This window comes from Cetorhinus maximus, chromosome 3, assembly GCF_964194155.1.
Source record: "Cetorhinus maximus chromosome 3, sCetMax3.hap1.1, whole genome shotgun sequence".
In the NCBI taxonomy this organism is placed as follows: Eukaryota; Metazoa; Chordata; class Chondrichthyes; order Lamniformes; family Cetorhinidae; genus Cetorhinus; species Cetorhinus maximus.
This window is the reverse complement of record NC_135881.1, coordinates 76,177,967-76,203,041: the sequence shown is the minus strand read 5'-3', so window position 1 is coordinate 76,203,041 and position 25,075 is coordinate 76,177,967. Positions and strand designations below refer to the sequence as shown.

The 25,075-nt window shown below is 42.4% G+C and overlaps 1 protein-coding gene across 8 annotated transcripts in view; it reads left to right on the top strand.

Moving 5' to 3' along the window:
* Positions 1-25,075, top strand: part of tpk1 (thiamin pyrophosphokinase 1) — a 369,053-nt gene that overhangs the window by 85,703 nt on the left and 258,275 nt on the right. For 7 of the 8 annotated variants that reach the window (XM_078538592.1, XM_078538593.1, XM_078538597.1 and 4 more), the window contains one exon: positions 20,946-21,020. In XM_078538592.1, the coding sequence (XP_078394718.1) occupies positions 20,946-21,020 (75 nt within the window). Of the gene's footprint in view, positions 1-20,735; positions 20,803-20,945; positions 21,021-25,075 lie in introns of those variants that run through there. The other variant, XM_078538594.1, reaches the window with a different exon arrangement.

Sequence of the window (25,075 nt, the reverse complement as noted above, 5' to 3'; positions counted from 1 at the left end):
CCTGTAAGCCTACAACAGTGTGAAGGAACAAATTGAAAAGAACCTTATTTTGAATTCATAAGATAAAATGTGCTTTGCCTGGTGTCTGTTTAAGTCTATGGGTTATTGTTGCCTTGGGGAAGATTACCTGGGAGTGATTAATTTGTGGATTTGTTTAATAGTTATGGTAGTAATTTGTAGATATGTATGTGTTTAATACCTTGAAAAATTAATAAATGTTTAATTTATATAAAAAAGACCTCTGAAGGCTTGGTGGTGTCATTTCTGAATTCAGAGTTGCACCTCAAACATACCAATTGAAAATATAGGTTATGCCAGTTATCTAAAGTTTCCCTCTGGGATTTTAAATAACTCATCCTTGACCAACTGCTGTGCTATAACAGTGGTTACTAAATTTGCTGATGACACAAAGAAAGGAGAGTAAGCTAGAAGAAGAGATATGGTATCTGCAAAGGGATATAGAAAGGTTAAGTGACTGCCAGATGCAATATAATGTGGGGAAATATGAACTTGTCCACCTTGACAGGAAGAATAGAAAAGCAGTATATTATTTAAATAGAGAGATTGCAGCACTTTGCGGTACTGAGGGATCTGGGTGTACTGGTATATGAATCACAAAAAGTTAGTATTTAGGTACAGCAAGTGATTAGTGAAGGCAAACAGAATATTGTTGTTAATTTCAAGAGGAATAAAATATAAAAGTAGGCAAGTTTTGCTATAGTTGTAAAGGGCATTGGTGAGACAAGTGAGTGCTGTGTACAGTTATGGTCTCCTTGCTTAAGAAAAGATATAATTGCATTAGCAACAGTTCAGAACAGGTTCATTTGACTGACTGCAGAGATGAAAGGGTCATAATATGAGGAAAGGTTGGATAGGTTCGGCCCGTACCCTTTGGAGTTTAGAAGAATGAGAGGTGATCCTGAAGGGACTTAACAGGATGGATCATGAGAGGATGCTTGCCCTTGTGAGAGAGACTAGAACTTGGGAAGAATGAGCGGAGACAATATAAACAAAAGGGTACTCTTCTAACAGTGTTCAGGAACAGAGTCCTAGTGCACAAATCATTGAAAATGGCAGGACAGGTTGAGAAAGTGGCTGAAAAGGCATTTGGGATCCTGAGCTTTATAAATCAAGCCATAGAATACAAAAGCAAGGAAATTATAATGAACCTTTATGAAGCACTGGTTTGGTCTCAACTGGAGTATTGTGTCCAATTCTGGACACAACTTTAGAAAAGATTTAGAGAAGGTGCAGTAAAGACTTACAAGAATAGTTTCAAGAATGGGGAACTAAAATCATGTGGATAGATTGGGGAAGCTGGGGTTGTTCTCAGAGAAGAGAAAATTGAGAGGAGGTTTGATAGAGGTGCTCAAAATCTTGAGGATTTTTGACAGAATACCAAGTAAAACTTCTTCTTGGTGGAAGACTAGAGAACCAAAGGACACAGATGTAAAGTGATTGGCAAAAGAACCAAAGGTGACATGAAAAAAATCCTTTTTATGCAACTAGCGGCTACAATCTGAAATGCATTGCCTGAAACACTAACAGAGGCAGACTGAATCATGGCTTTCAAAAAAGAATTGGATAAGTACCTGACAGGAAAAAAAATTGCAGGCTGCAGGGAAAGGGCCAGGGCCAAGGTGTGGGACTAGCTCAATTGCTCTTGCAGAGAGCTGGTATGGACTTGATGGGCTAAATAGCCTTCTCCTGTGTTGTAACCTTTCCATAATTCCATTTATATGAGTCCTGTTAACCCATCATCCCCGTGTTCCCTGTTAGGCAATGTCTTAATTTAAAAATTCTCATCTTTGTTTTCAAATGTCTTGTATCTCTCTGGGCGAGGCTTTTGATTATCTGTCCTGATGTCCCTTTGTGACTATCACATTTTACTTGATAATGCTCATATGAAGTACCGAGGAACATTTTGCTATGCTTAAGACCCTGTCTTAACGTAAGTTACTGTTGCTGTTGTAAACATTGGCTCATTACATCCTGATTTATTTTGCATTGTCTGGAGAGTACTATATTCATATCCCTTTTTAACTTTGTGAGGTGTATTACTGTCATTCAAAAATCAAATTTGAAAATTCTCACCGTGTGGTGAACTGGAGGAATACATTTAATCATCACTTTTCCAGTATGTATTTCCTTGACATTTCACATTTATATTGCTGTGAATAGTTTTCTTTGTGTGGCTTAAAATGAGCTTTTCTTTTTGCAGTCAAAGTTATTTTAAAATGAAGAAATGTGATCAATAAGTGAATTTAAGAACACAAGAAATAGGAGCAGGAGTAGCCTGGAGCCTGTTCTACCATTCAATGAGATCATGGCTGATCTTCCACTTCAGCTACACCTTGCTGCACCATTCCCACATACCATGATTCCCTGAGTTACTAAAAATCTGTTGATCTCCGACTTGGATATACTGAATGAGTGTGCATCTACAACTCCCTGGTGTCACAACACTCTTGAGTGAAGAATTGTCTCCTCATCGCAGCCCTAAATGGGTGGTCCCTTATTGTGGGATTGTGACCTATAATTCGGGACTCTTCAGCCAGGGAAATATCCTCTTAGCATCTACCCTGTCAAGGCCCTTAAGAATTTTATATGTTGTAGTGAGATAGTTTTTCATTCTTCTAAATTCTAGGGAATGTAAACCTAGACTACCCAATCTCTCCTCAAAGGGCAATTCCCTCATCTTGGGAATTAGCCTGGTGAACTGTCATTGCATTCCTCTAAGGCAAGTATATCCTTCCTTGGGCAAAGAGACTAAAACAATACACAGTACTTTTAAATATGGTCTCACCAAGGCCCTATACAATTGCAGTAAGACTTTGCTTTTATTTCTTGCTAATAATGCTAACATATCATTTACTTTCCTAATTGCTTGCTTGACCTGCATGCTAACTTGCTGTGATTCTTGTACCAGGACACCCAGATCCTTCTGAATTCAGATATTCTCCAATATTTCATTTAAAAATATTCTGCTTTTTTTCTTCCTACCAACATGGAAAACTCCACATTTCTCCACGTTATGTTCCACTTGCCATGTGTTGCCCACTCACTTGACATGTCTAAATCCTTTTGCAGTCTCTTTGTGTCCTACTCATAGCTTACTAATCCTAACTTTTTGACGTCAGCAAACTTGGAGACTTGGCACTGAGTTCCCTCATCTAAGTTATTGATATATAAATTGTAAATCACTGAGGCCCAAGTACTGATTCTTGCAGTATTCCGCTAGTTACAGCCTGCCAACCCAAAAATTACCTGTACATTCTACTCTCTTTTCTGTATATTAATTAAACCTCAATCCATGCTAATGTCTTAGTTCCCAATCCCATGAGCCAAATTTTGTATAATAACTTCTTGTTCGGCATCTTTTAAAAATCCAAATATTCCACGTCCACTGGTTCCCCCTTATCTATCCTAGTAGTGATAAGATTTGTCAAGCATAATTTTCATTTCATAAATCAATGTTGATTCTGCTTAATCATATGATTTTCTAAGTGCCCTGTTATCAGATTCAGGACATTTCTATTATTAGTTTTAGTTGTGTTTTTGAGTGCAGATTCTAGTCATTAAATATTGCCCATTGCAACCAGATAGTTGCAGGTCCAATCCCAAGGCTTACTGTTATTGTATCTTCTAATGGTTGGAATGAGTTTTTGATTGCTTTTGGCTACGCAGTAATGCCTTTTGTTTGCAGCATATTGCAATTGAAGGGATAAAGCATTGTTTTTTTAGCTTCATGCTGGGAGAGGAGTTACTAAGCTTTATGTGAAAGAGGTGAATTTTAGAAAACCATTGAATAGCATGCTGATAAATGGCAATTATGTCTTATAAGGAAGAATTAACATATTGTTCACACTGAAATAACAATTAACACTATTAAGTTAATCAGCAATGAGGGAATGTAAACTCACATTCTCTGTCCATGGTGGAACCTTCTGCTGCTTTTCCCTTGTTTGGCATCAACATTGAGGTTTTTTCAGTTGTTTTTCAGCCTTCCCACATGCTGTCCATTGTTGCACAAAAGGTTTAAAAGTGCTCTCATCCCCTGCCTAGTGCAAGCAGTTCCACTTCATAACCAGCCAACAGATTGGCTCAAAGTGTCCAGCAGCAAAATGAAATTCATAGGATAAATAGGATTTTAGACTTGGTCAAGTTTCTGGTACTCGTGCATCTTTAATGGGTTTCCCTGCAGAAAGCAATGTGTATATCTTTCTCTAGTTTGTTTCCTATGTACCCTGATGCCCTCTCTGAACTCATCTTGTCCATGAGACCCACCTCTGCTCCCTCAACCCTATTCCCATGAAACTGATGATCACACAACTTCTCTTCCTGGCCCTCATGTTGGCTGATATTGTTAACATTTCCTTCCTCAGGTACTGTCCCCCTCTCTTTCAAATCTGCCGTCATCAACTCTGTCCTTAAGAAAAAAACTCGTAATCCCCCTGCATCCTTGCAACCTACTGCCTGATCTCCAACCTTCCTTTCCTCTCCAAAATCCTTTCTGTTGCCTCTCAAATCCATGCTTGTCTGTCGCTGAACTTTTTTAAAAATTCTTTTGTGGGATGTGAGTGTCACTGGCAAGGCCAGCATTTGTTGCACTTTCCTAATTGCCCTTGAGGTGGTGGTGAACCGTATTTGAATTCCTCCAATCAGGTTTCCACCCCTGCTGCTGTACTGAAAAGGCTCTTTCCAAAGTCACAAATTACATCCTATCTGATTGTGACCATTGTAACTGATTCCTCTCCATCCTTCTTGACCTTTCTTGACCTTTGACACAGTTGGCCATACCATCCTTCTCCAATGCCTCCCCACAGTTGGTCAGCTGGGTGGAATTGCACTTACTTGGATCCATTCTTATCTATTCAGTTGTAGCCAGAATATCAACTACAATGGCTGCTCTACCCATCACCTCTGCCACCAGCTAAAGGATCTATCCTTGACACCCTCCTGTTTCTCATCTACATGCTACCTCTTGGAGACATCATCTAAAAACACAGGTGAGTTTCCAAAGGTATGCTGATGACACATAGCTGTAACTCACCACCATCTCCACTGTCTCTAAATTATCAGACTGCTTGTCAGACATCCAATATTGGAGCGAGAGGACTTGGAGACAGTAACCATCACCTAGAAGAGCGGGTGAAAAGAGGATCCGGTGGCAGTAACCACCACCTAGAAGAGCGAGTGAAGAGAGGCCCTGGAGTCTCAGGGAGTCAGCTAGTCCCTTTGTTTAGAACATATAAATTCAGACATTCCCAGTGCACCCTCAACAAAGTTTGGGAGTTTGGTGAGCTGAGGGAGTTTGGTGAGGAGGGGAGGGAGGTGCTCCTTTGCTTTTTCTAACTCTTTCCCCCTGTAGGAACTGGTTCTTGCTCTGCTACAAGGGAAGAAACTAGCTGTTTGGTGAGCATCTAGTAAATGGTCAATGTCTATTCTATTCCTATGGTTTAAAATAGTACAGTTAATTTGTGATAAGATTAATAAATATTTAAAAGAAAATAAATAATTGAATAAAATTATTAAGTAATTAATTAAAGCACATAAGTATGGCAGTACAGGTGATGTGTCATGGCTGCAGCATGTGGGAGCTCCTGGATACCAGTATTATCCAGGACAAGCACGTCTGCAGTAAGTATCTGTGGCTTGAGGAGCTTCAGCTCAGAATCATTGAGCTGGAGGCTGAGCTGCAGACACTGTGACATATCAGAGAGGGCCAAAGTTACCTGGATGCTTTGTACCAGGAGGCAGACACACCCGTTAGGATAGGATCTTCTAATTTGGAAGGTGGTCAGGGAAGGAGGGTGTGACTGTAGCTGAGGCAGGTAAGGGGATCCAGAGGGTAGGAGTGTGAGCCTTTGCAATTATCCAATAGGTTTGGGGTTCTTGCAGATTGTTTGGATGAGAGTGGGGGCTGCAAGGTGCTGACTGCCATGGCACTGTGGTACAGGAAGCCATTCGAGAGTAGGAGACAGTAGAGTGAGGTGGATTGACACTATTCTCTGTAGCAAGGAGCGAGTGTCCAGATGGCTATGTTGCCTGCCCAGTGCCAGTGTTCGGGACATTTTCTCAGGGCTGAAGAGAAACTTGCAGTGGGAGATGGACGATCCAGCAGGTACCAACGACATAGGCAGGATGAGGAAGGAGCCTCTGTATAGTCAGTATGAGGAGCTAGGCACCAAATTAAGAAGCAGAACGCCAAAGCTAATAATTTCTGGATCCTGAGCCACTTGCAAATTAGCAAAGGACAAATAAGGTTAGAAAAATGAACGTGTGGCTCAAAGTCTGGTGTGGGAGAAGTGGGTTCTGGTTCATGGGGCACTGGCACCAGTATTGGGGAAAGGCTCTGTATCTAAATGCATGTAGCATGTAGGTGAACTGATAGTTCAAATAGAAATAAATAACTACGATCTGCTAGCCATCACAGAGACATGGCTACAGGATGACATGAATATTGAAGGGTGTGTGTTGTTAAAGAAGGACAGGAAGTTAGGAAAAGGGAGAGGGTGGCTTTGTTAATTAATGATGGTATTAGCACATTAGAGAGGGATGACCTAAGTTCAAAGAAACTAGGATGTAGAAGCAGTTTGGGTTGAGATGAGAAATGATAAAGGTAAGAAGTCACTTAGTGGTGTACAGGCTCCCTAATTGTAACCACATGGTATAAAAGAAGAGATAATGTGCACTTGTCAGAAAGGTGCAGCAATAATCAAGGAGGATTTTAACCTCCATATTGACTGGAAAAATCATATGGGCAAAGGTAGCGTGGATAAGGAGTACATAGAATGTTTTTGAGATAGTTTCTTAGAATAGCATGTTCTGGAGCCAACCAAAGAGCAGGCTATACTAGACCTGGTACTGACAACGAGATTGGATTAATTGATAACCCCCTAGTGAAGGCACCTCTAGGAAGCAGCAATCATAATATGATTGAATTTTATATTCATTTTGAGGGAAAAATTAGTGTATCCAAGACTAGTATTTTAAACTTAAGTAAGGGCAATTATGGGGGCATGAAAGGGGAGCTAGCTAAAGCGAACTGGCAGATGAGGTTAAGGGATATGTCAATAGAGGTTCAGTGGCAGGCATTTCAGTGGAAGAATACACAGAATAGATACATTCCAATGACAAAGAAAAATTCCAAGGGGAGGGCCCACCATCTGTGGTTAACTAAAAAAGTTAAAGACAGTGTCAAACTTAAAGAAAAAACATATAATTACGCAAAGACGGGTGACAGGCTAGAAGATTTGAAAGAGTATAAAGAACAGCAAAGAATGACAAAAAAGATTAATAAGGGAGGAAAAACTGGAGTACTAGAGAAACTTAGCTGGTAGTATAAGGACAGATAGTAAGATAGTCCTATAGAAAGTGCGTCAGGGGAAGTGGTAATGGAAAGTAGGGAGATGGTGGATGAATTAAACAGGTATTTTGCTTCGGTCTTCACTATAGAGGATACAAGTAACATCCTGGAAATAGCTGCAAATCAGGAAATGGAAGGGTGGGAGGAACGCAGGAAAATTATAATCACCAGGGAAGTGGTATTGAGCAAATTTTTGGGGCTGCAGGCTGACAAATCCCCAGATCCGGGTGGACTTTACCCAAAGGTCTTGAAATAAGTGGCTAGTATATAGTTGATACTTGATGCATTGGTTTTAATTTTCCAAAATTCCCCAGATTCAGGGGAGGTTCCATTAGATTGGAAATTGACAAATGTAGCTCCTTTATTCAAAAAGGAAGGGAGACAGAAAGCAGGAAACTAAGGCCAGTTAGCCTAACATCTGTCATAGGGAAAATGTTAGAAGCTATTCTTAAATATGTTATAGGACAGCACTTAGAAAAATTCGAGGCAATCAGGCAGAGTCAACATGGTTTTGTGAAAAGGAAGTCATGAGATTGTAGAGCTCTGAAATTAAGAGGGATCTGGGTGTTCTAGTGCATGAATCACAAAAGGCTAGTATGCAGGTACAGCAGTTAATTAGGAAAGCTAATAGAATGTTATCATTTATTGTGAGAGAAATTGATTACAAAAGTAGGGAAGTTATGCTTCAGTTGTACAGGGCACTGGTGAGACCACATCTGGAGTACAGTACTGGTCTCCTTATTGAAGGAAAGATGTAAATGCATTAGAAGCAGTTCAGAGAAGGTTTACTAGACTAATACCAGGAATGGCCGAGTTGTCTTATGAGGAAAGGTTGGACAGGTTATGCTTGTATCCACTGGAGTTTAGAAGAGTAAGAGGCAACTTGATTGATACCTTTAAGATCCTGAGGGGTCTTAACAGGGTGGATGCGGAGAGGCTGTTTCCTCTCGTGGGAGAATCTAGAACCAGGAGTCACAATTTAAAAATAAGGGTTGCTCATTTAAGACAGAGATTAGGAGAATTTTTTTTCTCTGATCGTTGTGAGTCTTTGGAACTCTGATCCTCAAAAGGCGATGGAAGCAGAGCCTTTGAATATTTTTAATGCAAAGCGAGGTAGATTGTTGATCAAAAAGGGGGTGAAAGGTTATCAGGGGGATGCAGAAATGTGGAGTTGAGGTTACATTCAGATCAGCCATGTTCTTATCGAACGGCCAGCAGGCTCGAGGGGTCAAGTGGCCTATTCCTGCTCCTGATTCGTATGTATGTAGAAATTTCCTCCAATTAAGTATTGGGAAGACCAAAGCTATTGTCTTCAGTTCTTGACACAAATTCCATTTCCTCTCCCTGGCAACTGTTTGTGGCCTAACCAGATTGTTAATAACTTTGGTGTTATATATAACACCAACATAAGCGTTTGATCACATATCTACACCATCATTCACACTCTTATTTCCACCTCTGTAAAAATGCTTGACTGTGCCGCTGGCTCAGCTCTACTGCTGAGACCCTCATCCATGCCTTTGATACCTCTAGGCTTTGCTCTCCTGACTAGCCTCCCACGTTCCACCTTCCATAAACATCACATTGTTGAAAACACTACTGTCTGTGTCCTAACTCGCACCAAGTCCTGTCACTCAGCACCCAGGTTTGTTGCCTTACATTGGTTCCTGAGTTAAGCAATACCTTGATTTTAAGATTCTCATCCTTGCTTTGAAATCCCCCATGGCCTCAACCCTTCCAATTTCTGTAATCTCCTCCAGCCCTACAACCCTTCAAAATATCTGTACTCCTCCAATTCTGGCCTATCGAGCATCTCTAATTTTAATAACGCCTCCAGCTGGGCACTAAGCTCTGGATTTCCCTCTCTAAACCTCCCTTCAACATTATTTCTCCCTTTCCTCTTTGTACCTCTTTGACCAAGCTTTTGGTCATTGGCCTTTATGAGGATTGGTGCCAATTTGGTTTGCTGATGCTGCCATGAAGCGGCTTGGACATTTTAGTATGTTAAAGGTGCTATATAAATAAAAGTTGTTGTTTTTGTTTGTGTAAAACCTGTGTGAATCCTGCCATAGGTAAGTTAGATGTCTCACTGCTCCTGGTAATGTAATGAAACAACTAAAAGTTAATAAAAGTTGGAATTGTTGGTTCTACTGACTTTTTTTCTTCTAAATGGCATTTATGCATAGTGTATGTGTGACTGCCATCTTCACTAAAGATTTTATATTTCATAATTAACTCTCTCCCCTGCTCCTTCCTCAAGAATGTGCAGTTTGAACTTTCAAACGATTGAATGAACAGTGCACTGGAGTCTCCAATCCATTCTGTGCAAGATTGGCTGCCAGGATGAGCCCAACAATTCAATTGTTCTCTTCCTTTGCAGGTGATATGCAAGGCTTGTACTTGAAGTCTCATCACAGTATTTTGGGAACTCTGTACAAGACAGCATTCAGGCATTCTGTGGCTCAACATTATAATGGGCAGCATTATCATGCCATTATATTCGTTGTTTTTAAGTGCTGGTGTTGGTGCTACCTTTTAAGACAATTTTCCCATTACAGATAGAGCTTAAAATGAAGAAAAGGCCTAATGTTTTTCCCACCAAATTTCTCTTTTCCACCCCTCAATATCTCCTATGATGACCCTTTCTGAGCAGCGCTTTACTGAGCAAGATCTTTAGTCAAAAGGATGTTTACTCCTTCCAAAGCTTGGAATTTTCTCTAAGGCAATTTAATCATTGTAGTTGTCAGGCCTTACATATTTAAAAGGTCTACATTTTCTAAACTTGGGCTGAATATATTCAAGCAGAGATGATAGCAGTGAGGATCAGAGCTGATACATAAGTCAGTCAATCTAATTAATGGTGCAAGAGTTGTCAGTCTTCTAAAGGTCAGGCAGCTGCGTGTGAACAACTCTGAACTCATGTTTCTTCAAGTATAATTGGAACAGTCCCATTTACCAGATTAAAAGTTATACGTTGAGAAATTCGAATAACACCAGAAGCTGTCGTGAAATTGGAGCCTTGTCCAGCAAATATGTCCTGTGGTGTAAGTGGGAGGCAGACGTGACATTGGAGCATGTGCATCATTTGGATATGCTTGATAAGCTACCTGTGCTGCTCACTGTAGCTCTCATGTTCATACTGATAGCTCACTTATTCTAGAGTGGGGGTGAGGGCAGGAAATCGGATGCCAATTATGCCATTTAAAGGCAGCCCTCACTTCTTAAAGGGAAGATGCACTGTTAGCAATTGAGCTAAAATTTAGAATCGACATTGCAAGAAAGGTACTGCAGCAAGGAGTCCCTGATTTACTGATGTAGTGTATGCAGATGTGGCAATGCAGATCAATGCAAGGAGAATTGTACCCAGAACCTGGCCATGGTGCCAGAAAATATTCAATGATCTCACCAAGGTAAGGCTCCTTCTTGCATCTCTCCAACTTCCTGCTTAGCCCTGCACCTCCTGTAGCCCCAGCAGTCAAGCCTTCCATTCCTTGCTTCTCATTACTCTCCTCCATTCAATGCGGCACATTTCACTCAACCTCCTTCTCCTGCTCCTGATACATCTGAACCTGCAACTGTTCTGATAATTTCTCCCCTCATCCCTAACCTCCTCATAACTGTGCCAGCACACATCACCTACACGAGAACATCAACTACTATTCTACCCCAAAAAGCACATCTTTCTACCTTTTATCAGCTTGCACACAAACAAACTCTCTTGGAGGACCAGCAGGCACAGCAAAGGGAGCAGGCATGGACAGGAGAAGGAATACCATGCATACGATACCTTTCCTTATTGGAAGAGGCCACCATATAGATAGAACAAAGACCATGCAGCCACCACCTGTCCCCATTGGAAGAGGCCATCATGGATATTGTAGCAAGGAAGAAGGTCAGGAGCAATGTAACTGGTGAGGCAGGAGGACCTGCTCCATATATTGTTTGACAATTCTTCTCTCTTTTTCTCTTCTCACTGAAACCTCTCTTTATACATGCTGAACAGAACAAACTGGCACTGACATTGAGCTGACATGCATCTATTTCTGTTTAACCTTGTCACTAACTGCTACCCTTCCCTTTCCAGGCCCAGCAGCAATAAAGGACCCTTTTGAAGCAGATGAGGAAGCAGAGCCTTCTAAAAGTGCTCTGTTACTCAATCTTATCCTTACAAGCACTAGCTGAGAAACTGAAACCTTGTGGAGTGAAAATGGTCTCTTAGAGGGATCGGCACTGGGAGATTCACTGAACACAAATGGGCAGGAGCAAGGACAGGGATAAGACTGCAGAGGAACAAGACAACAACATGGTTCTGCTCCAGAGGGCTCAAACGCTAACTTAAAAGGCATAGCGTAGAGAAAACTGGCTGTGCACAACAAACTGCATAGTACACTGGAATGCTTACCATGGCTCATGGTGGCTCAGGGGATTTCCTCAGGGTAGTGTCCAAGGCCCAACCATCTTCAGCTGCTTCATCAATGACCTTCCTTCCATCATAAGATCAGAAGTGGGGATGTTTGCTGATGATTGTACAATGTTCACTATTCGCAACTCCCCAGATGCTGCATTTGGACATGGACTGCTTCAGTAAGACCTGGACACTATCCAGGCTTGGGCTGACAAGTGGCAAGTAACATTCACATCTGCCAAGTGCCAGGCAATGACCATCTCCAATAAGAGAGAATCTAACCATTGCCCCTTGACATTCAGTGGCATTACCATCACTGAATCTCCCATTTTCAACATTCTGGGGGTTACCAGTGGCCAGAAACTGAACTGGACTAGCCATATAAATAATGTGGCCACAAGAACAGATAAGAAGCTAGGAATCCTGCAGCGAGTAACTCACCTCCTGACTCCGCAAAGCCTGTCTACCATCTACAAGGCTCAAGTCAGTAGTGTGATGGAATTCTGTCCACTTGCTTGGATGAGCGCAGCTCCAATAACATTCAAGAAGCTTGACACCATCCAGGACAAAGCAGCCCACTTGATTGGCACCTCTTCCACAAACATTCACTCCCTCCACCACCAACGCACAGTGGCAGCAGTGTGTAACATCTGCAGGATGCACTGCAGGAACTCACCAAGGCTCCTACTCAGCACCTTCCAAACCTACGACCGCTACCATCTAGAAGGACAGGAGCAGCAGACACATGAGAACACCACCTGGAAGTTCACCTCCAAGCCGCTCACCATCCTGACTTGGAAATATATCGTCATTCATTCATTGTCACTGGGTCAAAATCCTGGAACTCCCTCCCTCGCAGCACTGTGGGTGTTCCTACAATACATGGACTGCAGCGGTTCAAGAAGGCAGCTCACCACTGCCTACTCAAGGGCAATTAGGGATGGGCAATAAATACTGGCCTAGCCAGCGATGGCCGCATCCTATGAATGAATTAAGAAAACCAAAGAACTAATGCACAATGTCAGAGAGTGTGGAGGAGCCCAAATCCAACTTTGTGGAGTATTCCAACAGTCTATGGAGACTATCCAGTTTGCTGTGGAGTATGTGGTCAGCTCTGTAAACATTGTAACAGAGCCTGCAGTTTTGGAGGCTATTATTCCAATAAGTTCATGGAAGTTCAGATTGTTGTGACCTTGGCCTTGAATTTAAGAATTTCCTTTAGTTTTCAAAGCATGAAGGAGATCATAAAAAAGAGCTTCCGAAGCCTCATGTCACTCCTGGATTCTGCTCTCATGCAGAGAAGTGACTGCTGATGCACAGTCTGAAATCAATGACCTGTAAGAAGCAGTTGTACTCTCTCTGAATGGCAGCATGCCTATTCACATGGCAAGCTTTGGAATCACTGCCCATTTTGTTTTTAGCAGCCAGCCGGGCCAAGCTGCTTTATCGATTATCAAGATGCTGCAATCTTTAGCCAGGGCCTCTAAGGCCAGACCTCCTTGTGGTCACACGCCACAGCCATCTGGAGCGCTCTCAGTGAGCTTTCTGCAGTCCTCCAACTCCCATGTTGTTGCCACTAGAGAAGCATCTCCTAGGAATTTCAGCATATGCAAAACAGCACAGAAGTTGGCATTAGATCTAGGAAATCTGCTGCTGATTATCACATACCATTCCCAGCTGATGAATCAGTACTCCTCTATGTTGAATGCTTTTGAGAGTAGCAAGGACATACTGAATGTTCTCTGGTGGAGGACTTCAAAGCCTAACACTGAGATGGCTTGGTAGCACCACTTCTGACTGAGCTGGCGGAGTCATGAAGGACATATCTGACAGATTGGGTCTGGGGCAGCTGGTGAGGGAACAAACAGAAGGGAAAAACCTAATTAATCTCGACCCCTCTGTCACAGATCCATCTCTCAAGACAGCCCATCCCCTTTGCAATAAATGCCAAAATTCCATTTGCCTTCCTAATTACTTGCTGTACGTGCATACTAACTTCTTGTGATTCATGTATGAAGATACCCAGATGCCTTTGTATCTCAGCATTCTGTTGTCTTGCTCCGTTTAAATAATAATCTGCTTTTCTATTCTTCCTGCCAAAGTTTACAATTTCACATTTTCCCACATCACACTCCATCTGCCAAGTTTTTGCCTATTCACTTAACCTATCTATATTTCTTTGTAGGCTCTTTGTGCCCTCACAACTTGCTTTCCCATCTGGGGACCAGGGTTTGAATCCAGCCGCGGCAGATGGTGGAATTTGAATTCAATAAAAAAATCTGGAAGTCTAATGATGACCATGAAACCACTGTCGATTGTTGTAAAAACCCATCTGGTTCACTAATGTCCTTTAGGGAAGGCAATCTGTCATCTTTATCTGGCCTAGCCTACATGTGACTCCAGACCCATAGCAATGTGGTTGACTCTTAAATGCTGTCTGAAATAGCCCAGCAAGCCACTCAGTTGTATAAAACTGCTACAAAGTCACAAAAAACAAATGAAACCGGACAGACTACCCAGCATCGACCTAGGCACCAGAAATGACAATGGCAATCTCATTGAACCAGGGTTGATCCCCTGACTTGATGTTAATGGTAGAGTGGGGGATATGTCAGGCCATGAGGTTACAGATTGTGTTCGAGTACAATTCTGCTGCTGCTGATGGCCCACGGTGCCTCATGGATGCCCAGTCTTGAATTTCTAGATGTGTTTGAAATCTATCCCATTTAGTGTGGTAGTGCCACACGACACGATGTAGGGTATCATCAATGTGAAGGTGGGACTTCGTCTCCACAATGACTGTGCGGTGGTCACTCCTACGATACTGTCATGGACAGATGCACCCCCGGCAGGCAGGCTGGTGAGGATGAGTTCAAGTATGTTTTTCCCTCTTGTTGGTTCCCTCACCACCTGCCGCAGACCCAGTCTAACAGCTATGTTATTTAGGACTTAGCAAGCTCGTTCAGTAGTGATATACAGACATTGAAGTCCCCCACCCAGAGTATATTCTGCACCCTTGCCACCCTCAGTGCTTCCTCCAAGTGGCGTTCAACATGGAGGAGCACTGATTCATCAGCTGAGGGAGGGCGGTATGTGATAATGAGCAGGAGGTTTCCTTGCCCATGTTTGACCTGATGCCATGATGCCTGTCGACCCTGCAAATTCCTCCTTGCTAACATCTGGAGGCTAGTGCCAAAATTGGGAGAGTTGTCTCACAGACTAGTTAAGCAACAGCCTGTCATAGTCATCTTCACGGAATCATATCTTACAGATAATGTCCCAGACACCACCATCACCATCCCGGGGTATGTCCTGTCCCACTGGCAGGACAGACCCAGCAGAGGTGGCAGCACAATGGTATACAGTCGGGAGGGAGTTTCCATGGGAGTCCTCAACATCGATTCTGGACCCCATGAAGTCTCATGGCATCAGGTCAAACATGGGCAAGGAAACCTCCTGCTCATTATCACATACCGCCCTCCCTCAGCTGATGAATCAGTGCTCCTCCATGTTGAACGCCACTTGGAGGAAGCACTGAGGGTGGCAAGGGTGCAGAATATACTCTGGGTGGGGGACTTCAATGTCTGTATATCACTACTGAACGAGCTTGCTAAGTCCTAAATAACATAGCTGTTAGACTGGGTCTGCGGCAGGTGGTGAGGGAACCAACAAGAGGGAAAAACATACTTGAACTCATCCTCACCAGCCTGCCTGCCGGGGGTGCATCTGTCCATGACAGTATCGTAGGAGTGACCACCGCACAGTCATTGTGGAGACGAAGTCCCACCTTCACATTGATGATACCCTACATCGTGTCGTGTGGCACTACCACACTAAATGGGATAGATTTCAAACACATCTAGAAATTCAAGACTGGGCATCCATGAGGCGCCGTGGGCCATCAGCAGCAGCAGAATTGTACTCGAACACGATCTGTAACCTCATGGCCTGACATATCCCCCACTCTACCATTAACATCAAGTCAGGGGATCAACCCTGGTTCAATGAAGAGTGCAGGAAGTCATGTCAGTGACAAAACCAGGCATACCTAAAAATGAGGTGTCAACCTAGTGAAGCTACAACACAGGACGACTTGCATGCCAAACAGCATAAGCAGCTAGTGATAGACAAAGCTTAGCGATTCCACAACCAATTGATCAGACCTAAGCTCTGCAGCCCTGCCACATCCAGTTGTGAATGATGGTGGACTATTAAACAACTCCCTGGAGGAGGAGGCTCCACAAATATCCCCATCCTCAATGATGGGGGAGCGCAGCACATCAGTGCAAAAGATGGGGCTGAAGCATTTGCTACAATCTTCAGCCAGAAGTGCCAAGTGGATGATCCATCTTGACCTCCTCCGGAGGTCCCCAGCATCACAGATGCCAGTCTTCAGCCAGTTCGATTCACTCCACATGATATCAAGAAACGCATGAAGGCACTGGATACTGCAAAGGCTATGGGCCCTGACAATATTCCGGCAATGGTACTGAAGACTTGTGCACCAGAACTTGCCATGCCCCTAACCAAGCTATCCCAGTACAGCTACAACACTGGCATCTACCCGGCTAGGTGGAAAATTGCTCAGTTATGTCCTGCACACAAAAAACAGGACAAATCCAAGCCGGCTAATTACCGCCCCATCAGTATACTCTCAATCATCAGTAAAGTAATGGAAGGGGTCATCAACAGTGCTATCAAGTGGCACTTGCTTAACAATAACCTGCTCACTGATGCCCAGTTTGGGTTCTGCCAGGGCCATTCAGCTCCTGACCTCATTACAGCATTGGTTCAAACATGGACAAAAGAGCTGAACTCCCGAGGTGAGGTGAGAGTGTCATCAAGGCAGCATTTGACAGAGTGTGGCATCAAGGAGCCCTAGCAAAACTAAAGTCAATGGGAATCAGGGGAAAAACTCACTGCTGGTTGGAATCACACCTAGCACAAAGGAAGATGGTTGTTGTTGTTGGAGGTCAGTCATCTCAGCTCCAGGACATCACTGCAGGAGTTCCTCAGGGTAGTGTCCTAGGCCCAACCATCTTCAGCTGCTTCATCAATGACCTTCCTTCCATTATAAGGTCAGAAGTGTGGATGTTCGCTGATGATTGCACAATATTCAGCACTATTTGCGACTCCTCAGATACTGAAGCAGTGCTTGTCCAAATGCAGCAAGACCTGGACAATATACAGACTTGGGCTGACAAGTGGCAAGTAACATTCACGCCATACAAGTGTCAGGCAATGACCATCTCCAATAAGAGAGAAACCGCCCATCGCCCCCTGACGTTCAGTGGCATTACCATCACTGAATTCCCCACTATCAACATCCTGGTGATTACCGTTGACCAGAAACTGAATTGGACATTTAAATACTGTGGCTACAAGTCCAGGTCAGAGGTTAGGAACCCTGCAATGAGTAACTCACCTCCTGACTCCCCAAAGTCTGTCCACCATCTTCAAGGCACAAGTCAGTAGTGTGGTGGATTACTTCCCACTTGCCTGAATGAGTGCAATTCCCATAACACTCAAGAAGCTTGATACAGCCCAGGACAAAGCAGCCTGCTTGATTGGCACCACATCCACAAACATTCACTCCCTCCACCACCAACGCATTATAGCAGCAGTGTGTACCGTCTACAAGATGCACTGCAGGAATTCACCTAGACTCCTTCAATAGCATCTTCCAAACCCACGACCACTACCATCTAGAAGGACAAGGGATAGATTGGAATATCACAGACTGGAAGTTCCCCTCGAAGTCACTCACCACCCTGACTTGGAAATATATCGCCATTCCTTCACTTCCTTCATCAAAATCCTGGAACTCACTAACAGCACTGTGGGTGTACCTACACCACATGGACTACAACGGTTCAAGAAGGCAGCTCACCACCTCCTTCTCAAGGGCAACTAGGGATGGGCAATAAATTCTGGTCCAACCAGCAAAGCCCACACCTCATGAATGAATTTTTAAAAAACTTTGCGCTGTCAGCAAATTTGGCTACAATACAGTTGGTCAAGTCATTAATATAGATTGTAAATTTTTGAGATTCCAGCACTGATTGCTGTGGCACCCCACTCGTTACAGTTTGCCAACCTTAAAATGACCCAGCTAGCCCGATTCTCTGCTTCTTGTTAGTTCGCCAAATCTCTATCCATGTGCTCTTGTCTTGTCGCAAGCTTTTATGTGGCACCTTCTCAAATGCCTTTTGGAAATCCAAATGCACTACATCTACTGGTTCCCCTTTAACCACTCTGTTTGTTACATCCTCAAAGAACTGCAGTAAAGTTGTCAAACATGATTTCTCTTTCATAAAAGCATGTTGACTCTGCTTTATTGTATTATGATTTTCTGTATGTCCTGCTGCTCCTTCCTTAATGGATTCGGGCATTTTCCCAATAGCAGATGTTAGGCTAACTGACCTATAGTTTCCTAGTTTCTGTCGCCCTCCTTTCTTGAATAAGGGGGTAACATTTTCAGCTTTCCAGTCTGCTCTGATCTTTCCAGAATCTAGGGAATTTTGGAAGATTACAACTCAAGCATTCGCAATGCCTGCAACCACTTCTTTTAAGACCCTGGGATGCAGATCATCAGGTGTAGATAACGCGTCAACCTTTAGTCCCATTAGTTTTCCTAGTACTTTTTCTCTCGTGATAGTGATTGTTAAGTTCCTTCCTCCCTTTGATTTTCTACTATTTTGGGATGCTTTGTGTCTTCTACCATGAAAATAGATACAAAATACTTGTTCAAAGCCTCTGCCATTTCCTTATTTCTCATTATTAATTACCCAGCGTCACCCTCTTAAGGAACCAAAATTTATTCTAGATGCTCTCCTCTTCTTCACACATTTGTAGAAGCTTTTACTATCAGTTTTTATATTTCTTGCTAGTTTACTTTCATGTTAATTCTCCCTCTTTTTTTTAGTCATCCTTTGCTGGTTTCTAAAATTTTCGCAATCCTCTGAGCTACCATTAATCTTGGCAGCATTGTGCACCTCTCATTCAATTTGATACTGTCCAGGCTTCTTTAGTTCGGATGATTTATCCTGCTTGTAGGATCTTTCTTTATCAATGAAATGCCTTTATTGAGACTTACAAAATATCTCGTTAAATGTCTGCCATGGCTTGTCTGAACTGGAGTTGGCTGGACACACTGCTCTTCACTGGAGTTGAGATGCAATTTTCTGTTACACAAGACCTACATGATGTTAAGGCCTGTGTACTCTGCCCTCCTTTGATCTCTTTTGCTCACAGTTGTAGGCCTCTGCTGTCTTGTTTTCTGCTGTGTAGCACATCATTTTCAACAGTAACGGCCCAAACCTCTGCTCCAACAAAGTGCTAATGCTTCTGATGCAAATTTTATACTAATTAAAGAACTATCTCAGGCAAAGTAAAAATAGGACTTTAAAGCCTTTAAGTCCGGTGACTGACCAGAGACTTAACTGAATGCAGCTGAGGATCTCTAAATATCACTGATATTGTCTGCTTCCACCAAGAATCATTGGACAGATTTAAGAATCATCAAATCTGGTGCTTCTACATTTTAATTTGGGAGGATTCTTCAGCAGACAGACAAAGGATTCGGCATAAATTAATCACTGTAGCCTCCTTACAAGCTAAAAGGGCATGGGATGAGAAATTTGAGAAATGTGACAGGCTTATAGTGTTGTTTTTGAGTCACATAGATGGGGGTTGATATCAAAAGGTGACAATGAATCCAGAACCACATAACTCTGGGCAAAATCAAATTAGATAAGGTAGACAGTTGTTGCACAATGCAGCCCATGTTTTACACACAATGTGGGTGACATTAGGCATAAAAACTACCTGAGAAGGAAACGAAGTTGAAACTGGTCCTGAAGCTTTTGTGCAAACAAATATGAAACACAAGCGGAAAAATTATTGAGGGAAAAGAAACTTAAAAGCTGTTGGCATTTCAGTTTGTTTGATGGTATATGTGAATGTATGGAGTTTTCCTGATTATGGATGCTTCAGAAGTGACAGCATTCCACTTGTCTGAAAGCCTAATGACCCAGTAATTTTTTATTGTCAATGCTAGCCACAATCCATAATCAGAACTAAAAGACGTTTAGCACTCTGTAGCCTTTGTTTGATGCATTAAGCATTTTTAATCAATATCATTTCTGCATGTCAATGCTGTTTTAAATTTGTTAATTGTTTTTTTCTATGTATGTATATATATATTTTTTTTTGAGGTACTTGAGTCATGTTTTTAGTTTTGAGCTGATTTAAATTGTTAGTGTATTTCTTGAGCTCATGGCTTGAGAATTGAAATTTGGCATTTTTTAAGTTTGTAGTCCATTGCAGGGATCAGTATGTATAAGTTGCATGAAAATATGAATTTGGATGCTATGTGTTCAGTTTAAAATTATGCACCTAGCACTGGGAAAACCTTTGAATTACATTTTAAATTGAAAAAGCTGGCAAGGACTTGAGTTTGTTCTTCCAAGTGCTTTTTTTGAAGGAAATCTATTTCATAAATTTGACATCTCTGAAGATTTCCTTACAGCCTATGGATGTGATGTACCTCCTGATGCAATCAATTTGCTGTTTGACTTTATGAAGTAAAGGTACAGCAATAACAGTACACTGAAATGTTTGTGTCAGCAGGCCTGCACATTTTCTGCTCCATTTCATAGACAACGATCAGAGGAGAGTATGCTGGAATAAAAGTTTTCATGTTGAAGTTTATGAATTTACCGTTGGTTCCCCTGTTACAGAGTTCTTTGTATTTCTTTTGTGTATCAGAATTTTACGATGCCCTGAACAATTATCACCCTAATATGTCTGCTTCAATTGTTGCTTAACAATATAGTGTTTCATAAAACTTAATTGTAAATTAGAAAAACTCATGTTCTCCCTCTTCCTTACCCCCCAGCATATAGGAGCAAGTGCCATGCACATGACTTGCATGTGCATTTGAACTATGTTACTAGATTTAAGGTTTGGTTGTTAATATTAACTGAAGCCCAAGTAAGAAAGAAAGAGAATTACAACATTGCCTGAGGTAAAAGTGTACTAAGCTCCTGAATTAAAGATAAAAAGGGAGAAGGCTTGGAACAAAATAACACTTGTATGATTGACTAAAAAGTAATTCAAGTAATATGTCTATACAGTTTCCTGGTTAACCATGCCTTTTTTTCATTTTAGGGAAACGGAAACATTGTCTGTTAATTCTCAATCAGCCTATGGACTGTGATCAATTTCAACGCCTGTGGAACAAAGGTATAGTTGAGATAAAAGTTGTTTGTAACTCGCTAATATAGTGGTTAACCAGTGCCATAATTCTTAGTAAATTAGTGCTCAGCAGTGCTGCATGCATGCATGAATGACTACTTCAGCGCCTGTGAGTTGATAATGGTACTGAACGCTGTGCAATCAGTGAACACCCCCACTTCTGACCTCATGCTTGAGAAAAGGTCATTGCTGAAGCAGCTGAAGATGGTTAGACTATTTGGGATAGATCAGTGCTTCCCAAACTATTGTCCAAAATGATCCCCATTTTAACACTAGAAAATTAATGTGACCTCAGATGTCAGCAAAAACAAAGCAGCAATAGTCGTTTGGTAGTACAGAACTTGAGTATTGCTGGAACAGTCAAATGAATTCCCCTTCCTTGACGTACTAGTTGAGAAATCTGTCAGGGGATTCTCTACTATGGTCTACGGCAAGCCTACCTTCACTGGTCAATTGGGGTTCTTACAGTTCCACGCACTATGAGATTGGGCTTATCGGCAACCTTGTCAATCGGGCCTGAGCCACTTGCTGAATTAGGGTGCATCAAAGGCATCCTGTTGGATAATGGCTACCCTGAATAGATCATTTCGCACTGTATATCATGCAAACTCATGACTGGGCCTAAGGCCGTCACTTTTGGCCCTGAAAAGTGCCCAGTCTACCTCAGATTACCCTGGAAGGGCAAGGTATCTCAAAAAATTTGAGCAACAGGTGAAGCTAGCTGTTTTGCGCTGCTACCATGCAGTAGCACCATGAGTGGTATTCGCCACTAGCAGGATGTTGCCGTCAAGCCAAAAAGACATTCTGTCTATCACACAAATGAGTAATGTGGTATACGAATTTCACTGCCCGTGTGATGCTTGGTATGTAGGCTGTACGTTCCAAAGACTGGCGGATCATATCAAACAGCATTTCTCAGCCACTGTTCGCAATAAGCAGGGTACAGACTGCACCCAGCCAGCATGTGCTTGCAAAACTCAAAATACAGTGTCCAACATCTAGTTAGCATTTACTAAATAATGTGTGCTAAGAATTACGCTGAAAACCAATTTAAGATCTCAATCGGGCTTGTAGTGTGGCGCATTAGCGTGTACTGGGAGCTACATATATTAATACACAGGGCCCTGTTCTCTGCAGGCAGAAAGAGCATGTACATACATTGCGCCTGTTTCAGCTAAACAAAATAAGTGACAGCCATTCGCTGACTCATTCCTCAAGGCAATGCCTTGACCAATCAGGGTCAAGCTGCCTGGTTTAAATTTCAGACAATGCTGGGCAGTTAACTGCCAGTCACCATCACTGGTGCATTCTCCATGGCAATGCCAGTTGCCAAACAATCAGCATGGTCTTCCATGCAGTATAAATTGTTGTTTTCCCCTTATATTGGTATTCTTGCGAAGTGCCCTGATGAGTGCAAGAAGAGAAGGTTAGACATGCCTCTTTTTTCAGAAAAACAGCAATAAAGCAGCATAATAAACATTCAGTATAAAATTATTAAAGTTTGCATTATATGGATCAACATATAAGACATCATATAACTGTGAAAATCTGATTTTTTAAAAAGTATTTTTAAAAAATGTTAATATTGTTGTACTCATATAAGTTTCAACCAAGCTCTCCATATTCTCATGACAGAAGACTCATTGAGGCCCCTCTCCCTCTCACTCCCCCATATGTCCACTAATCAGGCCCTCTCTCCTCACCACCCATTCCCTGACACACTGTAATCAGCCCCTCTCCCCACTCCCTCCCATACATAGCAATCAGTCCCTATCCTCTCCCCACCCTCCACACACGTTGTAATCAGCCTCTCTTCCACCTTTCTCCTCCATACACTAATCAGCCTGTCTTCCAGCACCACAACCTCCCCCCATCACCCCCACCCCTCCACTTCCACCAGCCCCCTCCCCTTTAATTGAGTGCCTCTGAAATAGAGTCTGTATAACAAGAGCAGAAACACAGTAAAGTTTGTAATGGCCACTCATTCTCCCAGTTTTTCCTGCACGCAGTCAGTCACTGAGTTACACTTTCCTGACTCTGCCTACCCTAAATTGGTGCACAAATATCATAGGCCTGTTGGGCACTCATTGCTAAAAGCATTTTCTGAGGTTAAAGAATGCTTTGGGCTCACCATCTGCCCCTTTTAGGTGGTAAGCAACCAGTGAGTCCAGAGCTCTCCTGTCAGAGTCTCCTCTCCACAATCGCTATTCTTGCCTCAGAGGAGGGGGAGCTTGTGACCCCAAACGCTATCTCTGCAACCCCATAGTTTGAGAACCCTTGGGCAGATGGTTGGTTTAGTCTACAATAGACTAAGAAATGATTGAGGAAAACCTTGGTGGTGCAGAGCTTTGGACACCATACGTCCAAACTCACCTTTTTTCTGTCAAGCATGATGTAACATTTACCACATAATGCCTCAAAATGTTTATGTACTGTATATCATACTTTGCTTCAGTGTTTACAAAAGAGATGGGTTTTTGATGGAATGTAGGTGTTTGATTGATTAAAAGCAAGACAATGCACATTATATAAATAAATGAAGTATTAAAGAAGTTAGCTAAGCTAAAGGGATACTAAGAACCCGAACCCCCCAAATCCAAACATATGTGAGGGTATTTATTTGTGAATTTGTTCATGGGATGTGGGCGTCACTGGCAAGGCTCACCTTTATTGTTCACCCATTGCCCTTGAGAAATGGGTGATGGACCGCAGCAGTTCAAGAAAGCGGCATGTGTTGTGTAGGTGTGCGCTGCTGTAGAGAGTTCCAGGATTTTGACCCAGTGACGATGAAGGAAGAAGATATATTTCTAAGTCAGGCCGGTGTATATCTTGGATTGAAGCTTGCAAGTGGTGGAGTTTTCATGTGTTGCTCATTTTTGTCTAGGCAGTAGAGATCGCAGGTTTGGAAGGTGTTGTTGAAGGAGGCTTGGCGAGTTGCTCCAGTATACTTTGTAGATGGTCTGCTTGCAGTAGAGGATATGAATGTTGAAAGTACTGGATTGGGTGGTGATTAATCGGACTGCTTTGTTCTGGATGGTCGAGCTTCTTGAGTGTTTTGGAGCTGCACTCATCCAGGCAAATGGAAAGTATCCAATCGTACTCCTCACTTGTACCTTATGTTTGACAGGCCTTGGAGAGTTTATCATCGCATAATGCCCAGCATCAGACCTGCTTTTTAGCAACAGCATTCGTATGGCTGGTCCAGCTCAGTTTCTGGTCAGATGTTGATGGTGGGGGAATTCAGCGATAGTAATGCATTGAATGTCAAGGGGAGACGGTTAGATTCTGACTCGTTGGAGATGGTCATTGCCTGGCACTTGTGTGGCACAAATTTTACTTGCCACTTATCAGCCCAAGCGTAATGTTGTCCAGGTCTTGCTGCATGCAGGCAACGACTGCTTCAGTACCTGAGGAGTTGTGAGTGGTATTGAATGCTGTGCAATCATCAGATAACATCCCACTTCTGACCTGATGATTGAGCGAAGTTTCTTGATGAATCAGCTGAAGATGGTTAGACCAGTTGGGCTAGATGTTTGGGTTAGTCTATAACAGACCAAGAAATGGCTGAGAAAAATCAAGTGATGGAGAGCTTTGGACACTATAGGTCCAAACTCTCAATTTTTCCTCTTAAGCATGATGCAGCATTTACCACATCATGCCTCAAAATGTCCATGTACTGTATCTTAATACTTTGCTTCAGCATTTACAAAAAAGATGGGTTTTTGATGGGATTTAAGTCCTTATTTGGTTAAAAGCAAGATGATGCACATAATGTATTGAAGGATTAGCAAAGTTGGCTAAACTAAAGGAATACTAAGAATCCCACAAATCCAAACATATGGAGACAATTTATTTTTGAATTTGCTCATGGAATTGGGGCATTACTAGCCCTTATTGTCCACCTCTAATTGCCTTGAGAAGCTGGTGGTGAGCCACTTTATTGAATAGCTGTGGTCTGTGTGGTATAGGTACACCCCATAGTGCTGCTAGGTGTAGCAGTTCCAAGATTTTTACCCAGCAATGATTTAGGAACAGGGCCATAC